Source organism: Cornus florida, unplaced genomic scaffold, assembly GCF_030987335.1.
Source record: "Cornus florida cultivar Cherokee Brave unplaced genomic scaffold, ASM3098733v1 CherokeeBrave_3.0.0_Hap2_Chr05, whole genome shotgun sequence".
NCBI lineage: Eukaryota > Viridiplantae > Streptophyta > Magnoliopsida > Cornales > Cornaceae > Cornus > Cornus florida.
Window position 1 is genome coordinate 46,270,669 of NW_026775575.1, and position 27,151 is coordinate 46,297,819.

General features: G+C 36.3%; 1 protein-coding gene across 1 annotated transcript; it reads left to right on the forward strand.

The window, feature by feature from the left end:
* Positions 1 to 14,915: 14,915 nt before the first annotated feature.
* On the forward strand, positions 14,916 to 27,151 carry LOC132306393 (protein FAR1-RELATED SEQUENCE 3). The gene is made up of 6 exons (XM_059803775.1): positions 14,916 to 15,306; positions 16,138 to 18,470; positions 18,590 to 18,679; positions 19,122 to 19,271; positions 22,769 to 22,885; positions 26,462 to 27,151. The coding sequence occupies exons 2-6, from the start codon at positions 16,230 to 16,232 to the stop codon at positions 26,504 to 26,506; spliced, it is 2,643 nt and encodes an 880-aa protein (XP_059659758.1). The 5' UTR covers positions 14,916 to 15,306; positions 16,138 to 16,229; the 3' UTR covers positions 26,507 to 27,151.

Below are 27,151 nucleotides of genomic sequence, written 5' to 3' on the forward strand. Positions count from 1 at the left end.
GAAAATCAAAATACAATTAAACAATTAATTAATTCAAATAAAGACAATTAAAGAAAATAATTTATTTAAATAAAATAATTAATTCAAATAAACATACAAATACACAATTAAATAATTAAAAATGCAATTAACCAATTAAAAATACAATTAAACAATTAATTAAATATTAGGACTATCCTTTTTAAAATTAGGGGTATTACATAAACCCTAACTAAACCCTAGTTGGCCCATACGTGATTTTTAAAAGAATAAAACCTAATTTTAACATTATAACTTATAACCCTAATTGAAACCAATTAACTAAACTAATAAACCATATAACCAAATAAAACAAGTAACTTCCAATAAAGAAAAATAAAAATACAATTAGTCAACTAAAGAAAATAAAAATACAATTAATTCAATTAAACAACCAATTAAACAAAAAATGTAATTAAATACATAATTAAACAATTAAATAAAATAAATACTAAAACAATTAAACAAATAAGAAATTAAACAATTAATCAACTAAAAATGACATAAAACCATAATTAAAATGCCAAGACTATCCTTTTAAAATTTAGGGGTATTACATTTCCCAACTCTTCATCTTCCCCTTTAATTTCTCCATAATGATTAAGGCGAGATTAAATATATAATGACGGCGACGAAGACTATGATTGGACATGATGGTATAGGGGGAAGTGTGCTGGCATGACGTGCTAAGTGCTTCGGTTTCTAAAATGCCATGATTGCCTTTGACTCCTGACTTCCTCACGTGAAGGCTTCAGGCTTCTATAAATTAAAAGTGGCTTTGTTCGATTCTCTCTTCTTGTCACTGTCAAGCAACTTTCTTAAAATCTCCGTACTACAATCCTCAAGTTTCCCCCAACAAGAGTCTTTGTTTTCTGGCTTGTTTTTCTGCTTTCTTCATTTTCAAGGTTAGTTTTTTCTTTTTGTAATCTCTTCTCTTTTTCATTCTACCTTTTTGCCATTGTTATGGGCTTCAACATCGAAGCCCTCTATCTTCGTTGTAACATTCCAAACGATGTCACCACCCATTTTTACTCGGACGACGAGGGTGCCAGCACCGAGACGGGCCTCAAAGATGATGAAATCTTGTTCACCCCCTCCCAACTCCGCGTAGTTAGGTTTCCCCTTCATCTTTTATTCTACTCGGTCCTTAATATTTTGGGGTTGGCCACTCTTCAGCTAAATCCTAACTTCTTCAAGATTATCTCTTCCATGATACTCTGGAATCTGGAACGGGGTCTTCAACTAGATGCGTTCGACCTCTTCTTTTGCTATAAAGTGATTAGAACTATTAATACTAGTGTTTGGTACCATCTCCATCCAATTCCCAATCGAAAAATCTGTATTAACACTTCTGATTAGGATAAGAATTAAAAGAAAAATCATATTGTCATTGGGGGCAATTGGAAGTCTCCTCAAACCCCTCTGCCTGTCATACCTAGGGAGTTTGGGATCAGTGCCCTTCCAAACTTTACACCTTACAAAACACATACCTATGACTCTTCCATATTTTTGTAGTTTTCTTGCCCACCACTTGGGATTTTCTTCTGACTTCTCTGATTTCGGGGTTTGTAAAACGAGGCTTAGGATTCTGCAGCCGTCCATTTGGAACAACATCCCTAAATCTTCCATCTTTTTAACAGAAGAAGCTTTAAGGAGGATCTCAGTTGCAGTAGGCCCTAATCTACCAATGGAAAATACCTAAATCCCCATATTTGGTAGGGCAAGGAGGAATGAAAGACTTACCTTTGTTAATACTCTCCTACCCCCTCTATCTCCCTCTGTTCCTCCCTAGACTACAATGATTGCTGCAACCATCCCCCCTCCTACCCGTACGTGCTGAAATAGCTGCTGGCAAGAAGCCAGCAGAAGGGGATGTGAGGGGTGATGACAGAGGCTCGATTCAAAGGTGGAGGGGGACTGAGGGGGTTGTGATTAGAGAGCACCATTCGGATGAACCCCCTTGAGATCCCAATGTCGTTTATCCCAATACTGAAGTCGATATCCCTTTCAGACCAGTCTTTCTCAGAGATGATGGCTCCATGGTGTCTCTTAACGACACCATGTTCAAGGATGGGCCTACTGTCTTGGCCTACTATAAGAATATGTGGATTTTAGGGGATTTGAAGGTCAGGCCAAGCTCAGCAGGGAGGAGATGCTCACTCGGATCCCCCTTGGTGCACTTGAGGTATGACTTTTCCCTTCTCTTCTTTTTCAATAAACTCTTTTTTTTTTTTTTTTTTTTTGGGATTAACCCATAAACCTGTTTATTATAACTCTCTAAATGCCTCTATTAACCTTGCAGACTCTGTTCGGCATTGCAACTATACAGAAGACGATTGAGCAGAGTGATAGAACGGTCAGTTGGCTAGCCTCCCAAATAAATAAAGATGATGAGGACTTCAAGGGCGTTGAGACCCGAGCCTAACTGGCCGAAGAGAAGTTCACTACAACAAACAATGCTTGGGATGAACTGGCTGATCAGCTGGAGGTAGAGAGAGTTGCTTAGCTAGCCTTAGAGCAAAAGAATGATGAGCTCAATGGAGAGAAAGTTTGCCTTCTTGAGCTTCTAGGCAGAATGGAGACGGCCCAAGTTTTGTAAACCCGGTGCGTCAGTGATGAACAAAAGATGACCCGACAACGGATCAGAAATACGGAAGCTAGAACTTAAACAAGGTCTTTAGAGATGCATATCATCCTTAAGACACAATAGTGACCTTCCTTGGAGTTTTGAGATTCAACGGAAACAAAACGGAGCCAAGGGTATTAACAACCCTATAAGAGAAAAACCAAGGGTAAAATGGTCATTTTACCCTAATTGGAGTGAAATTAACTTACAACAAATAAAATGAGATCAAAATTACCCTAAAACATCATTTGGTGACTTCACATGAAGTCCCAAGGCCAAAGGAAGTAAAAATCTCAAACGATCCCTATCCCGGTTCGAACTAAAACTGACACCCTCTCACTAAAACAAGGGTATCTTGAGATAAGAGAAGAATCTAAAACTAAAATTAATACCATTGGAAATCTTACTTCGACGCGGTCAGTTTAGACTCAAGAACGGACCAATTCCGAGTTGAAACGAAAAAGTTACGTCAGATTGAAGTTGGAAATCCAAAACTAAAAACTCTGGAAGACTTGAACCGGTTCAACTATTCTTGAACCGGTTCAACATTGGAAGGACGACCAAGTTGAGCCAAAATGACACCTTGAACCAGTTCAGCTATTCTTGAACTAGTTCAACTTGACCAGAGTTGAACTTAAACAGCAGAAACAGTGTTTTAACAGAAAAATGAGTTTGGAGCGCGGTTTTCGAGATCAATATGACCTTTTTCGGAAAAATGTCATGAAGAAACTCCCCTTAAAATCACATTTTCTATGTGACAGAGTTAAGAATGGACTTTATTTCGCAAAGGAAATCCCCAAAATGCCCTTATAACAGATTTTTATAAAAAGTGAAAATGAGTGCCCTCCCATGTGCTCGTTTTACAAAATATGACTCGAAACTCGAAAGCGATCATGCACGCAAACGTAATATGGATAAATACACGTGTTCCAATGGCCCATGGCCACATAGCACGTCATATACAAAATACGACCTATCAAACCTCAAGTTCTCATAATTTCATAAAACAAACTACGGAATTTAACTAGCATACATATGATACAAATGTATATGGCACTTGGCCTCATGTTATGCATACAAAATAGACATCTTCAAGTGTTCTTAGATATACATTACACATCAAGGAAGCCATCTTAGCTTCTACAATACCATACATCCATGGAGCCATTAGATATAATCTAATTAAACAACAAGATAATCAAATTCTCTAGATTTCAAATCAATTTCGAATAACCTCAAATTAATATATGTTAAATAACATAGCATGCTCATTACATATATCAAATCAAAAGTGCAAAATGAGCAAGATACCATCATATAGAATTTAATTAATTTAAATTAATCAAATCTCAAGATTTCAAAAGTTATTCAAATGATTCCAAATTAATATATATCAAAGATCAACTCATGGGCATGCCATTTACCAAGTCTAAAATGAGTTATATGCAAGATATGATAAATCACTAATTTATCAAATTAACAAAAGACATGCATACAACTTATATAAGCATCAATAGCATGCAAGAAATAAAAATATAACCCTATAACATCCCCTACCTCACTAGAGAAGTGTCTCTCTAGAATCCAAGGCAAATTAACACAAAATGGTAAACCATTCAAGGGTTATGAAGAGGAGGATGAGGGGAACAAAAAGTGTTCCAAGCTTCATGGTCTAAGGTAAGTGGAAGGGCATCAAAAATCAAGGTCAAGGCCAAAGGTTTCAAGCTCCATCCATGGAGGCTAGGGTTTTTGGTGAGGAAGGAATGAAATAATTTGAAAATGTGTGAGTGGAGGAAATAAAAATCCTTCACTCACTATGTGCTCTTACATCATGGTCAACACACACTAGTTTGGTCAATTGCTCAAAAACCTTTCTTTAAAACCATAATCCCAAAGTGGCCCAAAAGTAATTTGCAAGACTAAATTGTGAGCCTACACTTGTCACAAATCCAAGGCTCCATCCTAGGCTTAATCTCAAACCTACACTTGTCAACCATCCAAGCCAACAAGTGCACCAATCCTAGGCCAACAAGTGGTTAAATCTCTACCCTCCACATGTCCTCATCCAAGGCCTCAAAGTGTTTCCACACACATGTCAACAAGTGAACCAATGAGAGTGTGACACTTGTCACACTTTCTGGAAATTGCAAAAAGGACCATTTTGTAATTTAATTTGGAAGATATTTTCAAAAAGGACCTTTTTACAATTTTCGGAAAGTGTGACAAGTGTCACACTCTCATTGGTCCACTTGTTGACATGTGTGTGGAAATACTTTGAGGCCTTGGATGAGGACATGTGGAGGGTGGAGATTTAACCACTTGTTGGCCTAGGGTTAGTGCACTTGTTGGCTTGGATGGTTGACAAGTGTAGGTTTATGATTAAGCCTAGGATGGAGCCTTGGATTTGTGACACGTGTAGGCTCACAATTTAGTCTTGCAAATTACTTTTGGGCCACTTTGGGATTATGGTTTTAAAGAAGGGTTTTTGAGCAATTAACCAAACTAATGTGTGTTGACCATGGTGTAAGAGCACATAGTGAGTGAAGGATTTCTATTTCCTCCACTCACACATTTTCACATTATTTCATTCCTTCCTCACCAAAAACCCTAGCCTCCATGGATGGAGCTTGAAACCTTTGGCCTTGACCTTGATTTTTGATGGCCTTCCACTCACCTTAAACCATGAAGCTTGGAACACTTTTTGTTCCCCTCATCCTCCTCTTCATAACCCTTGAATGGTTTACCATTTTGTGTTGATTTACCTTGGATTCTAGAGAGACACTTCTCTAGTGAGGTAAGGGATGTTATAGGGTTATATTTTTGTTTCTTGCATGCTATTGATGCTTATATAAGTTGTATGCATGTCTTTTGTTAATTTGATAAATTAGTGATTTATCATATCTTGCATATAACTCATTTTAGACTTGGTAAATGGCATGCCCATGAGTTGATCTTTGATATATATTAATTTGGAATCATTTGAATAACTTTTGAAATCTTGAGATTTGATTAATTTAAATTAATTAAATTCTATATGATGGTATCTTGCTTATTTTGCACTTTTGATTTGATATATGTAATGAGCATGCTATGTTGTTTAACATATATTAATTTGAGGTTATTCGAAATTGATTTGAAATCTAGAGAATTTGATTATCTTGTTTAATTAGATTATATCTAATGGCTCCATGGATATATGGTATTGTAGAAGCTAAGATGGCTTCCTTGATGTGTAATGTATATCTAAGAACACTTGAAGATGTCTATTTTGTATGCATAACATGAGGCCAAGTGCCATATACATTTGTATCATATGTATGCGAGTTAAATTCCATAGTTTGTTTTATGAAATTATGAGAACTTGAGGTTTGATAGGTCGTATTTTGTATATGATGTGCTATGTGGCCATGGGCCATTGGAACACGTGTATTTATCCATATTACGTTTGCGTGCATGATCGCTTTCGAGTTTCGAGTCATATTTTGCAAAACGAGCACATGGGAAGGCATTCATTTTCACTTTTTATAAAAATCTGTTATAAGGGCATTTTGGGGATTTCCTTTGCAAAATAAATTCCATTCTCAACTCTGTCACATAGAAAATGTGATTTTAAGGGGAGTTTCTTCACGACATTTTTCCGAAAAATGTCATATTGATCTCGAAAACCGCGCTCCAAACTCATTTTTGTGCTAAAACACTGTTTCTGCTGTTTAAGTTCAACTCTGGTCAAGTTGAACCGGTTCAAGAATAGTTGAACCAGTTCAAGGTGTCATTTTGGCTCAACTTGGTCGTACTTCCAATGTTGAACCAGTTCAAGAATAGTTGAACCGGTTCAAGTCTTCCAGAGTTTTTAGTTTTGGATTTCCAACTTCAATCTGACGTAACTTCTTCGTTTCAACTCGGAATTGGTCCGTTCTTGAGTCTAAACTGACCGCGTCGAAGTAAGATTTCCAATGGTGTTAATTTTAGTTTTAGATTCTTCTCTTATCTCAAGATACCCTTGTTTTAGTGAGAGGGTGTCAGTTTTAGTTCGAACCGGGATAGGGATCGTTTGAGATTTTTACTTCCTTTGGCCTTGGGACTTCATGTGAAGTCACCAAATGATGTTTTAGGGTAATTTTGATCTCATTTGATTTATTGTAAGTTAATTTCACTCCACTTAGGGTAGAATGACCATTTTACCCTTGGTTCTTCTCTTATAGGGTTATTGATACCCTTGGCTCCGTTTTGCTTCCGTTGTCTTGAGGATGACGTACATCTCTAAAGACCTTGTTTAAGTTTTAGCTTCGGCATTTCGGATCTGTTGTCGGGTCATCTTTTGTTCATCACTGATGCACTGGGTTTACAAAACTTGGGCCGTCACAACGGTTCTCCCGAATAGGTGGTTGTAGAGACGATTCATGGACCACAGTAATCCAACTGACCCTGGTAGGGCGTAAATGGACCAGATGACTATGACTGGGATCTAAAGATTGACCCTCTTGGCACCTACATGGATCCTCTTCCTGGCAATCTTGAAGAGGTGTTTACCGAGTGCAAAAAGGTGGTTGAGGCTGTAGATGGCTCTTTGACCCTTCCTCCTGCCAGAAAAGACGGACCTGCCCCTGCTACTCCAACCCATCCTACCCCTGATAGATCTGATGAGATGGAAATTATAGAGGATGCAACCTAGCTTTATAGCCCTTTAATTTATTTTTTCTCTTGTTTCCTTTCTCTTCTTTCTTTTTTTTTTTTTTTTTTGGTTGTTGTTGTTGTTGTAAATGTAATTGAAGAGAGGAAGGACTATTTTTGTACTTGGAATTAATTAATGGAAAAGCCTTTTGCCGAATCCAGAGATCTTCTATTTTTGCTTGAATTTCTTGCCAAGTGTTTTTGTTTGAAAATTTTTCTAAGTGTTTTAGCGATCGACTACTCTGCCACTTGCCGCTTCACACTTGTTTTTGCAATGAATTTCATTTTTACTTGAAAATTTCCTAAGTGTTTGGCGGTCGGTTATCCTGCCACTTGCCACTTCACCTTTATTGAATTTGTGTACATGTTTGATGATCGAATACTTTGCCATTTGCCACTGATGCAACTAATGTGTGTGCACAAAAATGTGTTTAAATATGTAGAATTAGAATGTGCTATGTGGGCATCAACTTTTACATTTATAAAAGCCACAAAACACTTATACATGAGTATAAAGTGAGAATGAGTCATCCACAGGGATTATGGGATAGAATCTAACTTGACATTAATGGACATGAGATTGAAAGTATGTTTGATTGATTGATTAAACTAATGTGAATATGCAATTAAAATTAACACTAGATTAAGTAGAGTTTAGAGATAGGAAAAGAGGCTTAGGGTGTGGAATGCACCACTAAGCATATGCAACTAAACCAAGAGCTTTCAATTAATGGGGAAAGCTTTTTGTAATCAAAATATGGCTATAAGCACACATCAAATCAAGAGAATAATAGAAATTGCAATAATAAGCATAGACTATCAAATTCAAACATGAATTATCTACCTAACTACAATTAATCTAAGGTACAGTACAACCCATCAAGACTAAGCATAACCCATCAAACTAATTGACAATTGTATCTAATAAATACCATGTATGGCCATCACTAAGCACAATTACAAAAAGCACTTAGTATAAAGATTAATCCTCAATTAATTACACATAAGACAACATGCAACCAACATAGAGAATCAATGGGAAGAATTATCAATATAAACCTTGGTACAACCAAGTTTGAATTCACAAGACCATATCACTAATTACAATTAATAATCCCCAAAATTGAAAGACAAAGGTTTAATTACACATGCTTAGGACTCATCCAAGCCCTAAGTGAAGAACTAGCCACTTATGGAGAAGGTAGATGTCATCAAAGTAGCTTCACAATCATTCTCCAAGCTTTGGCTCATCTTCTTCTTCTTCTTCCTTTATTGAAACCCTAGAGAGGGAGCGTATGAATGTAAAGAGAGGATGTCCCAAAGTAACTTAATCCAAAGCTAATCCTTGCCAAATGTCCAACCTTTTTGCCAAAAAGGGCTAATTCCCTTAAATATGTGGCTAAAGTGACATCAAAATGGTCCAAAAAGGGCTAATTCCCTTATATAGGTGGCTCAAGCGACATCAAAATGGTCTGACCTCGTGCACTAAGATCCCAAATGATTACACCACGAGCTCCTCTGAATTGAGGCTTCAATTCTATTTTTCACAGTTAAGTATGTTAGCTCTCCCATCATTTGATAAGGCTAACTTATCATTTACAGTAGGATCATTTGGACTAAGAACCACCATACCAATAATGGTGGTATGCCAGATATCATATGATTATTATGACATTAAAAAAGCTTCCATCGTTGTCTTCCATAAATCATAGTTTGATCCATTAAACCCTGGAGCCTTGTTGGTAACTTGACATTCATCCATTTCTTCAAGATTTTTTCTGCATGCTGGTTAAAACCCTTGAACAGTATACCAAAGCTCTTATACCAATTGATAAACCAAGAGGGGGTGAATTGGTTCTTTAATGGAAACTTCTTCCAACACTTGGTCAATTTTTAGGTCTTATAAGTGTATTAAAAACTGTTTAACTAAATGTATACAAACTATAATCACACAACAGTGACACAAGATGTTTATAAGGAAAACCCCTCTCAATAGGGATAAAAAACCTTGGTTCCCGGCCTTTGCCAATGCAAATCCACTAGTTATAATGCAAGAAGAAACACACTCAGCTGTCTCACTCTCTACACACTCCCTAGCTCACAAACATGTGCTCACAAGCACTCCCCATGTGATACCCCCGGATTTCCAGATGCGGGTTGGCCAGGCCCACGCCCGAACACCCGAGGATATCAAAAACAAATGGCAATAAATGAACACAGAATACAATTATGATAAATAGGAATAAATAAAATTGCTGAAAGAAAGCTAAACTGATAATCCAAAAATGAAACCTCAGAATAAATTTTATATATAAGAACTATTCCAGTACATCCAAACCTCCAATAAAATACAACTCGGGAATCCATCTAGTGGACCCCTATTCAAAACCCAACTGAAGATACACTAAACTAAAAAGGAAAATCCAAAACTAAATATAAATAGCAGTCCTACACAGTCGGAAGAATGAGTGACCGTCTCTACTCAACACGAACAAGCTCTAAGACTGGAACCGTACGATACCTGAAAAATAATAGTAGGTTAGGCCCACGAACAAATTCTATTCTAATTACAATCCAAACAGAGACCCAATATGCAGATACATCCTAGATATCTTAACAATATCTATCTAGTCCATACATATATATATCCACACTAAAGGGCTCTTACTGGACTACAATGGGGGTCTCAACCTGAATAGAAGGCAACATGCAAAAATGTACCTAACGGTGGGTATGAGTACTTAGACCTAATAGGGTACACCTCAACTATCATAGCCAGCTATGCATCCCAATGCATAAACGCTCCCTAACCAACGATCTTAAGACTCAAACTTATATCGTGGTACCATAAATATATATATATAAATTCCATCCAAAACCAATGAAGTGCCGCTCAACTGTTCGTTGCCAAGAAACGACATTTAATTAGGATTTCAATGTTAATATTAAATCCATTTGCTAAATCCAGAATAGGTAGGAATTAGCATTTTGATCTAATCCAAACCTAATATGCCACCGTTCCATACCGGTGCATATAATCCACAACATCCATGTAAGTACAGAACATAATATAGTAGTTCAGCAATTAAAATCCACAACAGTAATCCTTGTAATTGACAGAACAAAGTTTAATAGTTCAGCAATTAGAATCCAAAATGTTTATCCATATAATTGCAGAGCAAAGTTTAATATCTCAGCAATTAAAATTCAGAGTAAGTATAAAACAAGTTTGATAATAAAATAACCCTATTATGCATCCAAACAAGATTTATAAATCATACTACAGTCTGTTAAATTGCTAAAACAAAATTACACAATTTAATCATTCCTATCCGTTAACAACGTGCAAGATTGTTTAAACTTCCTTACTGTTAAATCCATTAGCATAAAAATATTAATTCTGCCGTGTGGGTTCTAATACAGCCTAATAGCATGTTTAGAGTCTATGCTACAGTCCATTAAATTGTTAAAACAAAAATGCACAATTTAATTATTTATATCCGTTAACAGTACGCAAGATTGTTTAAACTTTCCTACTATTAAATCCGTTAGCATAAAAATATTAATTCTACCGTGTAGGTTCTAATATAGCCTAATAGCTTTTTTAGAATCAATGCTACAGTCCATTAAATTGTTAAAACAAAAATACACAATTTAATCATTTCTATCCGTTAACAGTACGCAAGATTGTTTAAACTTCCTTACTGTTAAATCCGTTAGCGTAAAGACTTTAATTATGCAATGCGGGTTCTAATACAGTATAATATAATGTTTAGAGTCCCTACAAATCACCCAAAACAGTCTAGGAACTTCAAAAACCCAAAACAGACCCTTAAACCACGTTATGTAGCAAGTTTGGCATGAGAGCATGCTCTCATAAGTTGAGAGCCTGCTCCCACACCTTGGGAGCAGGCTCTATGGTCTAGGGAGCTGGCTCCCTCAATCCATAGAGCCAGCTCTCTCTCTCACAGAGAGCTGCTTCTTTCGTTTCCTCTTTTAGTTCGTCTTCTTCACTTCTGTGATATCGAATACAATTCCTAGGGTTCAATTCATGTCCCAAAATTCCTCATAAGGCATCTAAACTCCTGTATGCATCATTAATAGAAACTTAGAACACATATGAAACAACAGTTGATACAAAGAAACGGTTAATTTTTCAACACATAGACTATTTAATCTTGATTTAAAAACATAGGAGATTTATTTAATGTCTGATTAAAACCATAGAGATCCTCTAGGCATGCATATAATACATGTCAAGGGGAGAGAGACAGAGTAGAACTTGCCTAAGATTTTGAATTAAAAACTCGTCGCTGTCTTCCTAAGTTTTCTGACGATGTCCATTCACTGTCAACCTCCTTCTGCTCACCTTTCCCTCCTCATAGGTCCGTCCTTTAATCCACAGCCAAAAACCCTAACTGGACGCTCTTTGTTTTTCTCACAATTCCCTCTCTGTTTCTCTCTATGTCTCTGTACATGAATAGGGTTCTAAAAATCTTTTGCAGACTTATAATAGTATATATATAGGCAAATATAAAACCTAAGTCTACTTGTAATTAGAGATGTAATTAGAGACGGAAACCCAACTAAACCCTAGTAAGCCAATACGATCCATAAAAGACTAAAACCCTAATTTCACATTATAATTAATAACTCTAATTTAATCCAATTAATTCATTTAAATAAACTAATAAACCATTTAAACAATTAAAACTAATTTAATCTAATTAAAGAAAATAAAAATACAATTAAATTAACAATGAAACAAACAGTTCAATTAAAACAAATAATCAATTAATTAAAATAACCAGGCAACCAAACATATAAACAAATAAAAATGCAATAAAATAAAACTTAAAATGCCGATACTATCCTTTTAAAATTAGGGGTATTACACCCCATGTCCTAAGCAACCATGCTTGGACCCTATAAGCTCTCACATATTACCAAATACAATATAAAAAATGTATTACAACAATACTCAAGTTATTACAATAGATAAGGATGATTCCATATTTCAAAGTATTAAACAACAACAACAATGCTTCATTCTTCTGATATATGTGGTCTGAGGGGTAAAATTAGAATTTCATATCAACGCAGACTAGAACTTGGTTTCCATAACCTTATATCTTCAATATACACATGCTCATATGATGATCACAATGATAATGGTAAGGTATATCAATAACAGTATACAGACAGGCCTAATCTCTGCTGAAACCCTAATTGTGATGGTTCAAGAGACCAAACACTGTAATGGTCATTTTTATGTGTACAATTCAACTTGGACAGCCTTAAATCATATATATATTCATACTCAGATGGTATTCAACATTCACACAACATAATATCAACCTTATAAGCTTATATCAGAAGCAAAAACTAGTAAAAGCAATCACAAACTGAGGTTTGAGACATCAATATCTACTATAGCTAGAAAATGTATACAAACATGGTTTCTACATATGTAAAATAGTGAAACAAACTTGCCTCTACCTCTAGGAACCTCTAAAATAGCCTCAAGCTTGGATTGACCCTCTGAACCAGCCTTCTGCACCAGTACACCAGCAACATATAGCCCGGTATATCATCTTCAAATTCACACTCTCAATATATGGATCTCTGAGATGAATTAATTCACAAATTGTCCTCAAATCTCAATAAATGTTCATTGTTCTTAGTGTCTCAAGTGTATGTCACAATGTAGCTTGTAAGGATGCTCACTTAAAAGGCTTAAAAGGCACAATTCTATAACAGTGTATATATAGGATACATTGAGCTAAAATCCTACCCTAAAGAGGAAATACACTTGGCACTGTCAACCAATCATTTGATAGAAAATATTCTGACATTCTCTGTGTAAAAGGACCATAATACCCCTGCCACCTTCGTAGTTTTTGTCCTATAGTGCCACAGCAAATGACAACTAATATAAATACAAATATCAACGATATAATTCAACCTTGATGCCAAAGAAATGCATAACAGTCCTCATTCTCTCACTCTAGGACCACTGGATACGTGTCAAGCAATTGTTCTTCATATATAATTGACCAAATACCCCTCTATAAGACACTTGTTAATATATACGGATTTTTGTGGTGCAACTGTGTGTACACAATCAAACTTGATTTTTTTGAGCTGTAAAATGCAATGTAGCATCCAAGGCATATATATAATGGTTACACAAATTTATGAAAAGATTGTAATGCCCCTGGTAATGATAGAAACCCAACAAAGCATAGTATAACTACACAGTATAGTCAATTTTACATGAGCTCTCTCATATTTAAAATTACCATACTACACATGTTCATCACTGTAGTAACATGTGTACACTGAAACCAATATCATATCACAGAGATGGTGAGTACCTTTTTGACATTTTAAAGAGCAAACCCTAGATTAGAACTGGGACCAAAATAATTCCAATATTATCAAACTTTGTTACCATAATAAGTTTTATTTAATTATTTTCTCTTCCTTTATAATACTGCTTAATTATATAAGGCTGAATTATTTATACAAAATATAACATCAAGATGTAAAATATAAAAAAAGTACTAAAAAATAGGTGCAAGAGAAGGAGAATCTTTTACTAACGAGGGGAGAAAGGGTTAAATTTAGGGCCCGTTTGGGATTGTGTCTCTACTGCGTAAAAACGTTTTTAATTTGAACAGTTTTCCTTTAGATGTGTTTCGTAATCATTAAAAGCGATTTTAATAATTTCCAAATTTAGTTAAGTAGAGCTTTTCGAAGCTAGAATTTGGAGTTTTCAAAATTGCGTTCTGAATAAAGGTTGAATGTTTTAAGTGATCTTTTTTCATTAGACATTTCGTCCTTTTTATTTTTTATAAAGACAATTGCACTTCTTCTTAATAAAGTTTTATTATCAAATAGGGTAACATCCTATTAAAGGATGTTATTGTAAAATTAGCGATAAAAGTATTTCAAATAATATTGTTACAAAAAAAATTAAAAAATAATTTAATTGTGAAAAGTATTTATTATAATGTGCCACCAAACCAAAGTCACATAAAGCGAGAGCCGGAGCGAAAGCGAATTCAAGAGTAGGAGTGTGAGAGCTGCAAAATTAAGTCATAAATAGTGATAATTTGAGTCAGAGAGTATGCGTACTATGAGAATGGGAGCGCGCTCGGACCGTGAGAGCGACACCCGTTAAGATGGAGTGTGTGACTTAGCACCAAACACTTAAATACTTTTGACAGTAAATTTTTGACAGCTTGATAAAAATAAATTTTTTTTTTTATTTCAACATCAACTCCAAATAGGCTCTAAATTAAATGGAACGAGGAGGGCAAATTGGGCATTATAAATTATTTTTTGACGACGGCAAAAAAATTGTGTCTAAATCTTTGACCGTTAAATGTAGGGAGAAACTAATGTTTGTCAGAAAATAAAAAACAAAAGAAGTGTGATGCAAATATAGAAAAATCTCCTTGAAGTATTGACAAACCATCCAAGTGAAGTTTCCCACCGGGACCAAACAAGCTTTAAAAAGAACCAATTGTGTAGTCAGTCAATTGAATTAACTCGAACCGTTTCACTTCTGAGTCGACCAGCATTACATACATACAAGCATGGACGGCCAGGGTGAGAGGATATACACCCGCAACGTGGGACCCACAAAATGACCGTCTGCTCAAGATCGATAAAAGCACAAGGCGTTTGTTCTGAAACAATAGGAGCCGCGAGATCTATATCAGACGGTTGTAAATTAGCGCCTACATATGTCATCTGGAATCTATGAGACATGCTCCCCCCTCTCTCTCTCTCTGTAATCTCACCTGTGCTGAGATGAAACCCTAGATATTCCAAAACGAAGTCGTTTCGAACCCCTCCGTTTCACGTCGATCAAAAACGCAGACCTGTTGATTGAAGAACACTTAAAAGTCTCGGCTTTACCTCTGCGAAAGACAAATTTTCGATAACCGTTCGAAGATCTATTATTTTCCATTTGATCACAGGTCTCTCTCCTTATGCTGATTGATATACACGCATATATATTTTGTGTGTGTATTTATATGTGTATATCTATATTATTTTGTTTGCTTATTTTTCAATTTATTTGTTTCAGTAATTGAGCTAAATTTCTGTGTTTGTATGTTATAGTAGTGGCGATAGATATCATGCAAGAGGTCTAAATTGCTGCACTGACTGTATTTAGATTATCTGTGAATTGTATAGTGATTGAATGGAAGCTTTAAATTTATCTGAAAACAAAGTGCATTTTATTTAAATTTCCTTATATATTATATTTTTCCTCTCCTGTTTGTTTTCTGAGAAGTGATGGAAAAAGAAAACGACAAAATATTGGACTTGCTTAACCTTAATAGATCTTATATGACATGTATGCTTTAAGAAGATATTTGTGTGTGTGTATATAAATGTATGTATGTATATATATACTTGTTTTGTGGGTGTTTGTATTTTTTCTATGTATATTTACATGCTATGCTTATATGTATATATACATATCAATATATACGAGGCATAATAAGGTTGAAAAGGGAGGGAAACTTGCTTCCCTTCCTTCTTTGCCTGAAATTGGGTGGAAGAATATTTAGTTACAGCTCTCCCTTCCTTTCTCCCTCCCTCCCTCTTCCCTAACCGAACTGCCCCCTTTTCCTCCTTCCCTGCCCTAGCAAATGTAGGGTTAGTGATTAAGTGGTGCTTTACCCTTTTAAAAAAATAAATAAATAAATTGGACGTTTTTCATGTAGTTTAATCAGGAAGTTGTATTTTTTACTGTGTTGCCATATGAATCTCATGTAATCTAAGAGTTAAAACATTTGCAGATTGCAAGCAATATTGCTTAAATGAAGAAAATACCTTCTACATAACTGGTCCGCAGAGTAACAATCAATATTGGTCTTATAAAGTGTTCAGTATGGATGTTGAAGTGATTGATGTGGAAGAGAGGAACTTGGGGCACCATGCCATTGCTGATGATGAAGATGTTGAACCCAACGATAGTGGAGAAGTGAACACTGCTGGAAACTCTACCGGTCATGATGATGATGGGGATTCTGATCCGCATGTGGGTATGGAATTCGATTCAGAAGATGCTGCCAAGACTTTCTATGATGAGTATGCCAGGCGTGTGGGTTTTAGCGTCCGTGTTGGTCATTGTAATCGATTCAAGTCTGATGGGACAGTCACTGCTAGTGAGTTTTTATGCGCCAGGGATGGCTTAAAAAGGAGGGGTGGTGATAGCTGTGATGCAATGCTTAGAATAGAGTGTAAGGGTCAAGACAAATGGGTTGTGACAAAGTTTGTGAAGGACCATAGTCACTCCACAGTGACACCTAGTAAGGTGCATTACCTGCGACCCCGTAGGCATTTTGCCGGAGCTGCAAAGAATATGGGAATTGATGAAGGTGTGGGAATTGTTCCTAGTGGTGTTATGTATGTATCAATGGATGGAAACCGTGCTGCTGCAGATACAAATCGTGGAGCTAGGAATGTTCCTCCTGCAGAATCAAATCATGCAGTTAAGAACACTGGCTCTGTGAGTTATGCTGCCAGACCTGGTAATCGGAAAAGGACGTTAGGGAGGGATGCTCAGAATTTGTTGGATTATTTCAAGAAAATGCAGGCTGAGAACCCTGGTTTCTACTATGCCATACAGCTTGATGAAGGTAATCGCATGGCTAATGTATTTTGGGCAGATGCAAGGTCTAGAACTGCCTACACTCATTTTGGGGATGCTGTTACATTGGACACAATGTACAGAGTAAATCAGTGTAGAGTCCCATTTGCTCCATTCACAGGAGTGAACCATCATGGTCAGACGGTTTTGTTTGGTTGTGCATTACTTCTAGATGAATCTGAGGCTACATTTATATGGCTGTTCAGGACATTTCTTGCTGCAATGAATGATCGTGCCCCTGTTTCTATAATAACAGATCAGGACAAAGCCATACAGTCAGCAGTTGCTCAGGTGTTTCCAGAAGTCCGCCATTGTATTAGCAAGTGGCATGTACTAAGAGAAGGCCAGGAAAGGTTGGCTCATGTATGTCATGCACATCCTAATTTTCAAGGGGAGCTGTATAATTGTATCAACTTGACTGAGACAATCGAGGAATTTGAATCGTCTTGGGATTTTATACTTGATAAATACGACCTCAGGAGGAACGATTGGCTTCAGTCAATTTATAATTCACGCACACAATGGGTCCCAGTGTATTCTCGGGATTCATTTTTTGCTGCAATTTCTCCAAGCCAAGGATTTCAAAGCTCCTTTTTTGATGGTTATGTGAATCAACAGACTACCTTACCAATGTTCTTTAGGCAGTATGAAAGAGCTTTAGAGAATTCATTTGAAAAGGAAATAGAAGCAGATTATGATTCAATATGCACCACACCAGTACTGAGTACGCCGTCACCCATGGAGAAACAGGCAGCAAATCTATACACAAGGAAAATATTTGCAAAATTTCAAGAAGAGTTAGTTGAGACCTTTGCGTATACCGCTAGTAGGATTGAAGATGATGGGGCTATTAGCACATTCAGAGTTGCAAAATTTGAGGATGAACACAAAGCTTACATTGTCTCATTGAATAGTCCGGAGATGAGAGCAAATTGTAGCTGCCAGATGTTTGAGTATTCAGGCATCCTCTGTAGACACATTCTGACAGTTTTTACTGTGACAAATGTTCTTACTCTGCCTTCCCATTACATCTTGAAGCGGTGGACAAGAAATGCCAAAAGTGGGGTTGGATCAGATGAACGTGGTGAACTACATTGCCAAGAGTCGCTGGCATTGCGGTACAACAATCTATGCCGTGAAGCCATCAAATATGCAGAGGAAGGGTCAATAGCTCCAGAGACCTATAATGTGGCGATGGCTGCCCTTAAAGAAGGAGGAAAGAAGGTGGCTGCTATTAAGAAAAATGTTGCGAAAGTTGCACCTCCTAGTTCACAGGTCAGTGCGGTTGGCTATGAAGACAGGAGGACATCTACTTCATCTCCAGATATGACCCCATTATTATGGCCAAGACAAGATGAAATGACACGGCGTTTTAATCTGAATGACACTGGTATTCCTGCTCAACATGTTGCCGATTTAAATCTGCCACGAATGGCTCCTGTGTCTCTGCACCGTGATGATGGTCATCCTGATAACATGGTAGGTGTAGAATTTCCATGTGTGTGTGTTTTCTTCCGTGATAATTACATCCTGGATTCTCTAAAAGTGGGCAGTTTAATTGATAAGGTGTGCTTGTCTTTTCTTTTCCTTATATCTAGGTGGTTCTTCCTTGTCTCAAGTCGATGACTTGGGTGATGGAGAACAAGAATTCAGCACCTGCAAATAGAGTAGCAGTAATCAACCTGAAGGTATGCATATAAGGTCTTTATTTTGGTTCCATTTACGATTATCTTTTGGCATTTAAGGCTCACATAAACCCCTCATTTTTGCCATGGGTTTAATGTCATTTGACTTATTGTGTTTACTGTTTGGATATGGACTCTGAAATCTGAACAGAAATGAGGGAAAACTGGGGAATGGTCTATCTGATTGAAATACATGAAACTTTATAGGATCTGTTATGTTTGTGTCATCGTGTTCTCTATGAACATTTATGTGTTTTTTCTTCCTTTTTTTTTTTTAATTTTTTATTTTCTTTTAAGATAAAAATAAACCATATATGGGGTGGGCAAGATGCTTTATTGCTGATATTCTCTACTGTGTGGAGTTGACGGTTGGCAAACAGCACCGTGTTTAATATCTGATTTTTTCCCCCGGTAAGTGTCTAATATCTGATTTTGCCACTTGCAGTTGCAAGATTATAGCAGGACAGCTTCAGGAGAATCAGAAGTTAAGTTTCAGCTGTCAAGGGTCACACTAGAGCCCATGTTGAGATCTATGGCCTACATCAGTGATCAGCTCTCTACCCCGGCTAATAGGGTTGCTGTCATCAATCTAAAGGTATGTCGGCCCCAAATTGAACTTTATTGTCCATTTGATTATTACTTTTGCAATCTCATTCGATTTTTTTTTTTTTTTTTTAACTTTTCTTTTTGGTGCCACGCGGGGTGGGGCGGGTGTGTTGATGGTTTTGACATATCTTCAACTTAATTTTTGTTGCTATCCACCTTCAGCTATAGATTGATTTACATTCTTTATTTATGTGTAGTAAATCTTACAAGTTCATTCTTTTGCCATTTTCAATGCTTTAAATACAGGGAAGAGTACCACATGAATATAGTGACTGCTTACAAAGTTGTAAATAGTACCTTTGTGCATTTATATTTTATATAGGAGCCATCGCTTGACCCAATGATAAAGCTTGGGCCATTAAAGTGGATGGACATAGTTTGAGTGTGAGGTCAAGATTTGGAAGGAAAACTTTGAGAGCCTCAGATAGCTCCTTATGAAAATGAAGTTGCATACTAGATCTATACTCTTTTTGAACCCTTGTTAGGATATTAAGTCATGTGTTGATGGATTTTCAGCATGATCTTTGTTGTAGCTCCATCTTCCATATCTCTTTAGATTGTAGACATACTAATTAAAGACATAAGAATGTAGGTTGGATTTCGCTTTGTGCGCATTGTTTATTCCTTCGGGAGTGCTCCCCTCTTGAGCGCCTTTTATGAAATTTTATTTACGTATAAAAAAAAGTAAGAAAATAAAAAGAATGTAGGTTGGATTAATTTATTAGAAAGGTGGACTTATTATGACCTAGGTTTGATCACCAAAAAGGGCTTAAATCAGTTTAATTAAAAATAAAGATTTTTGGATGTTGATTGATCGGTATCAATTGAAAAGAGAGACACTATTGATGTTTTAATCGAGCAAACCAATCAATCAAAGGAAAACATTAAGCAGGGATTGATGCCTCTATTGATTGAACTCTTCAGTTAGGGGCTTCTAAAGTAAGCATGATCAATCGAACTTGTGAACCGAGTGATCAATCGTCGTTTTTAAAAACCTATGAATGTTGTATTTTTTAATCACACAGGTTTTTTGTTTCAACTAGGACTCCTATATTGAATATAAATATGGGGTTATAATCAGTTTAGAGTAGCATCACGATGATTACGAGAGTATATATTTTTTATAGAGAGCATTGAAAATTAATCTAGAGAGAGAGCTTTGAAATTAATATAGACTTTGAAAATTAGTCTATGAGATTGAGTGAATTAAAGCAAGGAGCAACCCAGTAACCAAAGAACAAATTTTGTGGGTGAATGTTGATTGACAAAAGCAGTGTTTAAGAGAGAACAACTAATGTGGGTGGCTGCGAGGCACTGGCAAGCTACGGGTGCACGATCCCACATTGCCTAGGTAAGGTGAAGTGCTTATATGTGCTAGTGCTATCTCCAAATAGTATGACGCCTTTTGGGGTTAAAACCAAGAACAAAAGCGTGCGGGTTCAAGCCCAAAGCGGACAATATCATACAATGTGGTGGAGTGGGGCTATTACAGTATATAGTCGGGTATGGTTTTTATTTCAATTTTGAGTCAAATCTGTCAAACTTTGCCCATTTATATTTATAGCTAAATGTTGGAAACTTTTTAGTTAATATCATAATACTTTTGGAAGGCACTGCAGTGGTACCATAGCACTTTATTGTGGCAGAACTATCAATGCAACAATAGTGAGTTGCTGTTTACTGCAGCAAGTTACTTTTTTGCTACTATAGCTGTGTATTCGTAAAGTTGTTTTGGTCTTCTAAAATTTCTTTTACATATTTATTGGTTAAGGGTTGACATTAATTCAGTTTAAGGGCTAAAAGTTCTAGTTATAGTTTCTCAAATCTATTAAAAAAAACGCGCCCCAGGGGGGGAGGGGGAGGGGGAGGGGGGGAGCAAGTGAGTGGGGGTGGGGTCAATACCCAATTGGAAAAAGCAATCTGAAAGTTTTGTTTGGTTGTTATTGAAGGATTTGAAATTAAGGTTACACCCTCTCTAATAGCTTAAGCTTTTAGAGTAGATGGTTGTTAACTGTTGTCAATTGCTAAAGCCTTGATAGCAGAGGAGGATATATTGGGATGCAGTTTGGGAAGTACTTCCAGGGTTGGGAGTCGGGAGACATTTGTGGGTTCATGGCGCTTCTTTTCAGTCAGGCTGTGGGAGAAATGGGGCTTGATGAGTGGTGTTGGATGGTGTCTAGTCAAGGGATCTTTGTGATGCAACTCCTTGTATCGGAGGTTGGTGCATGCTTGTAGGCCTTCGTTTCCTTGGAAGGCAGTGTGGTGCACCATGGCTCTCTTAAGGTCACATTTTTTTGAGTGTACTGCAGTGCTTGGGAGGATCTTGACCATTGATAACCCGAGGAGGAGATGCCAGATTATCGTCAATTGGTGTTGTATGTGTAAGAGAGGTGAGGAGTCGATGGTTCACCTTCTCTTGCACTACCTGGTAGCTAGGGATAGCTAAAACATGATTTTTGCTCTTTTTGGTATCCAGTGGGTCATGGTGAAGTTCCCTGAGGACTGAAGAGGTAGGTCCGAGACACTTGGAGGGTGGCGACCCTTTGTGTTTGGTGGGGATTGTGGCGAGAGCGGAACAAGAGGTCCTTTGATGGAGAGGAGCTTCTCTCATGGGTGCTTAAATTCTCTATACTCCACTTCATGCCATTTAAATAAGCCTCTATAACGATCCTAGTTCTATATCCAGAACCTTTTTTCTACTAATTTCTCAGATTCGTAAATGTTTAGAATAAACTGAACTCTAGTGCTTCTGAGTGTTATAATTTGAATGGTACCAAATTCTTCAGTGAAGTGTTGTAATTTAATAGGTATCAATAAACCACTTAAGATCATAACACTTGTTTCCTTTTTGCATTTGTTCACTGATGCTATGGTCCTTGTTCATTATTTTTGTATGGTTATAAGTAACTCATGTAGTATAATTTATCCCCATATCCCTCAACTTTACTTATCAAAAATATATATATATATACACTTACCAAAAATAATAATGACTATAACAAAGGTATTTAACAGATTGTATTTGCCGGTTGCAATATGAGTTGACTTAAGCCCAACTCAACCTTGGATCGGGTTTGAATTGATAAGTCAGCTTCAATCCTAATTTAGAAATCGTTTACCTGAGCTTGTACTTTAGTTGGCTTGTGGTTTCTGGTCTGGACGGCTTCAACCCTTCAAGACCAGCCCCTAAATGTAGCTCTGGCTTGTCTCCATGTATGAAATTATATTTGATAAATACTTCATTTTTGTTTAAATTTTTTATATGCATAGGTAATTATTTGATACATGATCCATCTTCCACAAATCCCAACTCAAGTGGTGATTTTGTGATCCAAAAAACTGTTCTATTACATCATTTAATATCTGTGACTACAACTAATTGTTCGTTTGATGAGAATTTTTTCCATCCTAATCCAAAAAACTGTTCTACTACATTTACAACTAATTGTTCATTTGATGAGGCTTTTTTCCATCTTACCTTTCCAGCTGCAAGATACTGAGACAACTTCAGGAGAATCTGAGGTGAAGTTTCAGGTCTCCAGGGATACATTAGGTGCCATGCTGAGATCAATGGCCTATATCCGAGAGCAGCTCTCAAATGCAGTAAGTATCATATACCTACTTGTATCATGACAATCTACTATGGTTAGAGCAAGATTACATAAATTTTGTTTTAGTGGAAATGATACAACCTCCAAGATACTGAGAAACCCCTTGAATATTACAAATCCTATAGCCAGCGTAACGAGCAGTCTCATTTGTTGAAATGACTTATCAGCACAAACTCCAAAGGCAACAATCATATCATTCTTTTGCTTTACTGCTTGTTACAAAAATTATAGCCTTCCAGGCTTCCACTGTTAAGGAATCAATGTGCATACCATAAAAGGCTATGTTACCCTTTTCTATTTCCACATTTGAACTGACCAAAATATTCATTACGTTTTTTTAAAAGAAAAAAAATTGTATTTGTACTTCCCAAAACTCTTAACCTATCTAAGCCAAAAAATTTGTTGTCTCTCTCTTTTTCAGCGTGAAAGATGAGTTGGCTAATATTGTCTGGTATCCAACCTTTTTTTTTGTTTTTTTTTTTTCTTTTCTGAAAGGCAGTCTGTAATCACAATATAGAAAGGGGGTTTAATAGAAAGAAAAAGAATGTTGGCTTGTTAGGGAGATGATTTTGTGCCCTAAACCCTGTTATTCTACCATTTTGTTTATATTCTTTCTTCTTATATATATATATATATATATATATATATATATATATATATATATATATTCGCTTCATCCGATAGAAATAGAAAGAAACATCAAGTATAGTCTATGTTACCTTTTGGATTCCCAGGAGGGCACTTCATTTCACCCATTAGACTCAGTTGTCCAATTTAGAATTGATTCCAGACTGCTGTATCATAATGCTAAACTGCAAACACTTAAATTATGTGTTGTTTTTTCTTGACTAACCTAGGGGTGTCAAAATTCGACACGACCTGCCAACACGACTCGAACACAACACAAAGTTAGCGGATTTCGGTTGACCTTAATTGTGTTCGTGTCATAATCGTTTAACCCATTCAATTAATCGTGTTGTGTTCGTGTTTTGGAGCTCAACCCGTTTAACCCTGTAACGACCCATTTCCGAGGGTACAAATAAATCACAAGCTCTGAAAATCACCAAAATTCGTAACCCCACATGATATATATACATGATACAGTCCAAACTCCAATTTCATAAAAAAATCATCAAAGAAAACTCATACAAGCATTTTATCAATACTGAGTATACAAAACAAGATAGTCTCCAACAAGCCAAATCAGCAACTCCAAGTCTCCAATTTTTCATTGAAACCTGCAAAATGGTGGGTGAGACAGTCCCAACGGAGCTTCTAAGAGGTTTGATGCACATGGGAGTAAGCTTCACAAAACTATATAGAATTCTTTGTATATCAAACACATCTATACGGAGCATAGATATATTTTCACCAAAATTGGAACAAGAAGCTCAAGAATAAGATGAAGAAACATGATGATTTGAATATAAACCCATATCAGTTTGATAAAAAAAAACATATGCAACAACTAAAACAGATATTTTCATGGCAACAAGATAGATATTGATAAAACCCACTCAAAACAACTCAAGTTAGAGAAAACTCTACCAAAGTGATAGTTGAATTGATGAGAAGATGGTGCCTCTAAGCTTGGTCCCTTCTCGTCTATTTTTTCTTCTTCTCTAGCTTTGCCTCTTTCTCTTTCTACTCTCAAACAGCTCTCCCTTGGCCCCTACTCACTGCTCTCTATTTTATCCTCTCTTTTTTATCTTTTTCTTTTTCCTTTATATGAGCACATGGATAAGTAAATGCTTGGAACAGTCCAAGCCCAGCTTCTAAAGGAAACTTGGTCAATTTACATAATATGTATCCATGTACTATTTGTGTGTTGTGTTGGCAACTTATACATATATGTCGTGTCACAAATCTGATGCTTAAGAGTACACTAGAAGCTAAAAGCATATTTTTGCACACATGCACGTGTATCACCTCAAGAATATATGAAATATTCAGCTGATCTTTAATTGAAATCTAACACATCCCTTGGTAAGTACTGTTTGGCAGCAACTATGGATACACACACGCACACGTTGTTACTTGGTTACATCCCACTATCCCAACTTCTAAAAATACCCCAAACCTCCACCACTAACTAATTTATTTGCATTACTGACTTCTAATTTAATTTTTAGTCTTATAAAAATTCATATGTGCCCTATATCTCCTTAAATAACATAAAAACTCCCAATTAAATTTGACAATTTCTCCAAATATGATCAATCAAGAAAAATCAATCCATATATGATGATTAAAACTTAATCTAAAAATCTGGGTTGTCAGAAACGCGATTAGACCCGTTTAATTAATCATGTCATAATTGTGTGAGGTCAATTAACCTATTTTTGACCCTTTTTCTTTTCTTTTCTTTTTTCCCACTTGGCTTGTTTCAACCCAATTACTATGGGCATTTCTATTATTTCCGTATAAGTTCAATATGGATATTGTCTTTAGCATTTTCTTGTAATTGTATTATCCAAATTATTCTCATTTTCATGAATTTTGTTTTCTATTATCTCAATTTTTCATTGTATTTTTATTTTTTATACTTAAATTAATAAATGCTTACATGACCCACATAATTAAATGGGTTAAACAGGTTACCTGTTTAATAAGCGGGTCGTGTTCATGTCTTGGGTCTCTGTCACGATTATTAAACTGGTCGTGTTTGGGTTGACCTATTTAGCATAATACTCATAGGTCGACACGACACGATTATTAAACTAGTCGTGTTTGGGTTGACCTGTTTAGCATAATACTCATAGGTCGACACGACACGATTATTAAACTAGTCGTGTTTGGGTTGACCTGTTTAGCATAATACTCATAGGTCGACACGACACGATTATGACCCACCAACACGAATTGTCACCCCTAGACTGACCTTTTTCTCTCTCTTTTCCAACATACTTACCAAGCTTCTCTTTGTACTCCATACATTGATGCATGTTTGTTTACATGCCTTGAGATTTGGCTGATCTCAGTTTGTAACTATTTCTTAATAACATAGGATACAGATAACTTGGGTTATCCTGCCCATGAATGTGTGTGATCTGATCCTTCCTGTTTCCCGCAAATTTGTTATCACAACTTTTCTATTTGGCCTGTTGGTTTGTTAATAAAATTCCAGTTAGAGAGAGAATAAAAATAAAAATCTTTATTTCCCAAATGTCCCCTATGATTCACAAAAAATCGATACATTTCTTTCTATGTTTTCCATTTTTGACCCAAAAAAAAGGGCTAAAACAGGTAAATTTAGCTGACTACACTGTCATCCTCCAAATTTCTTTCTATGTTGGAGCTATTCATCCTACTTATTCCAAGCAGTAGTAACGTGTGCTAGCATGTTACAATCTTACTTGTGTTGGAGTATGGACTATGGTCGTTTTCTCTATTAGTATTTTCTCTGCTGGGATCCTAGATCTCGATCAACCAATCAAAATAAGAATTTTTAGGTTATTGTCATATCTTAATTGCATGAATTGTGTGATGGAATTAGGGCATTATTTCTAATAAAATTTTCTAGATTTTGATTTTCTTTTCTTAATATGTGGGAGTTTAATATTGGCAGGCTGACTCCCAATCAGAGACACCATCGAAAAAGCAACGGAAATAGAGGCAGTACCCTATGTTTAATAACCAGGTTTGTGATAATTTCACCTTCGTGGATGGTATTTGGTTATGCTAACTAAATATTCAGCCACCTCTCCTAGTGAGTTGGGGGTCGGGATGCTCCAACTGGTTTTGTCTTGTAAGTTGGGTACCAAACCTTGCGCTTCTGCATATTTGTACATGTAACTTATCAAAGCCAAGAATCCCTAGGCATCGAAAAATTCTATTCTCGTTTCTTGTAGCAGTGGGGATGTGTGATGCCTCACCAAAAGAAGAGACTGTTTTGTATGCATTTTTATAGTTTTTCTTTATAGGAAATGGTAAAGCTTTTGATCTATTTAAGCGACCTCCACACCAATGGGACACACGTAAATTCCTGTCACGGACAAGCTGCTGTGTGTTTGTTTTATTATCTTTGGCCATCAGGACATGCGTTGATGCACACCGATGGGGATTGGTATTGGCATGTGGAAGTGAACTAGTCCATTGCTTTTGCTGACATTCAAGATGTGTATATCAATTTCCCATTTCAGCTGTATTTAGTGGATTGTTGTATATGTATAGAACCGGTTTTGGTTGTCACTCTAGCAATTACATTGTCTTGTAATTTCTCGATTCTTAAGGGTAATTTTGTCAATTTTGCAATCAA

Excerpts from the sequence above, each read along its gene's own strand:
- LOC132306393 (XM_059803775.1), top strand. The coding sequence starts at position 16,230 with ATGGATGTTGAAGTGATTGATGTGGAAGAGAGGAACTTGGGGCACCAT. Across the intron at positions 19,272-22,768 it reads TTGCTGTCATCAATCTAAAG|CTGCAAGATACTGAGACAAC; the intron begins GTATGTCGGCCC and ends TTACCTTTCCAG. Across the intron at positions 22,886-26,461 it reads GAGAGCAGCTCTCAAATGCA|GCTGACTCCCAATCAGAGAC; the intron begins GTAAGTATCATA and ends TAATATTGGCAG.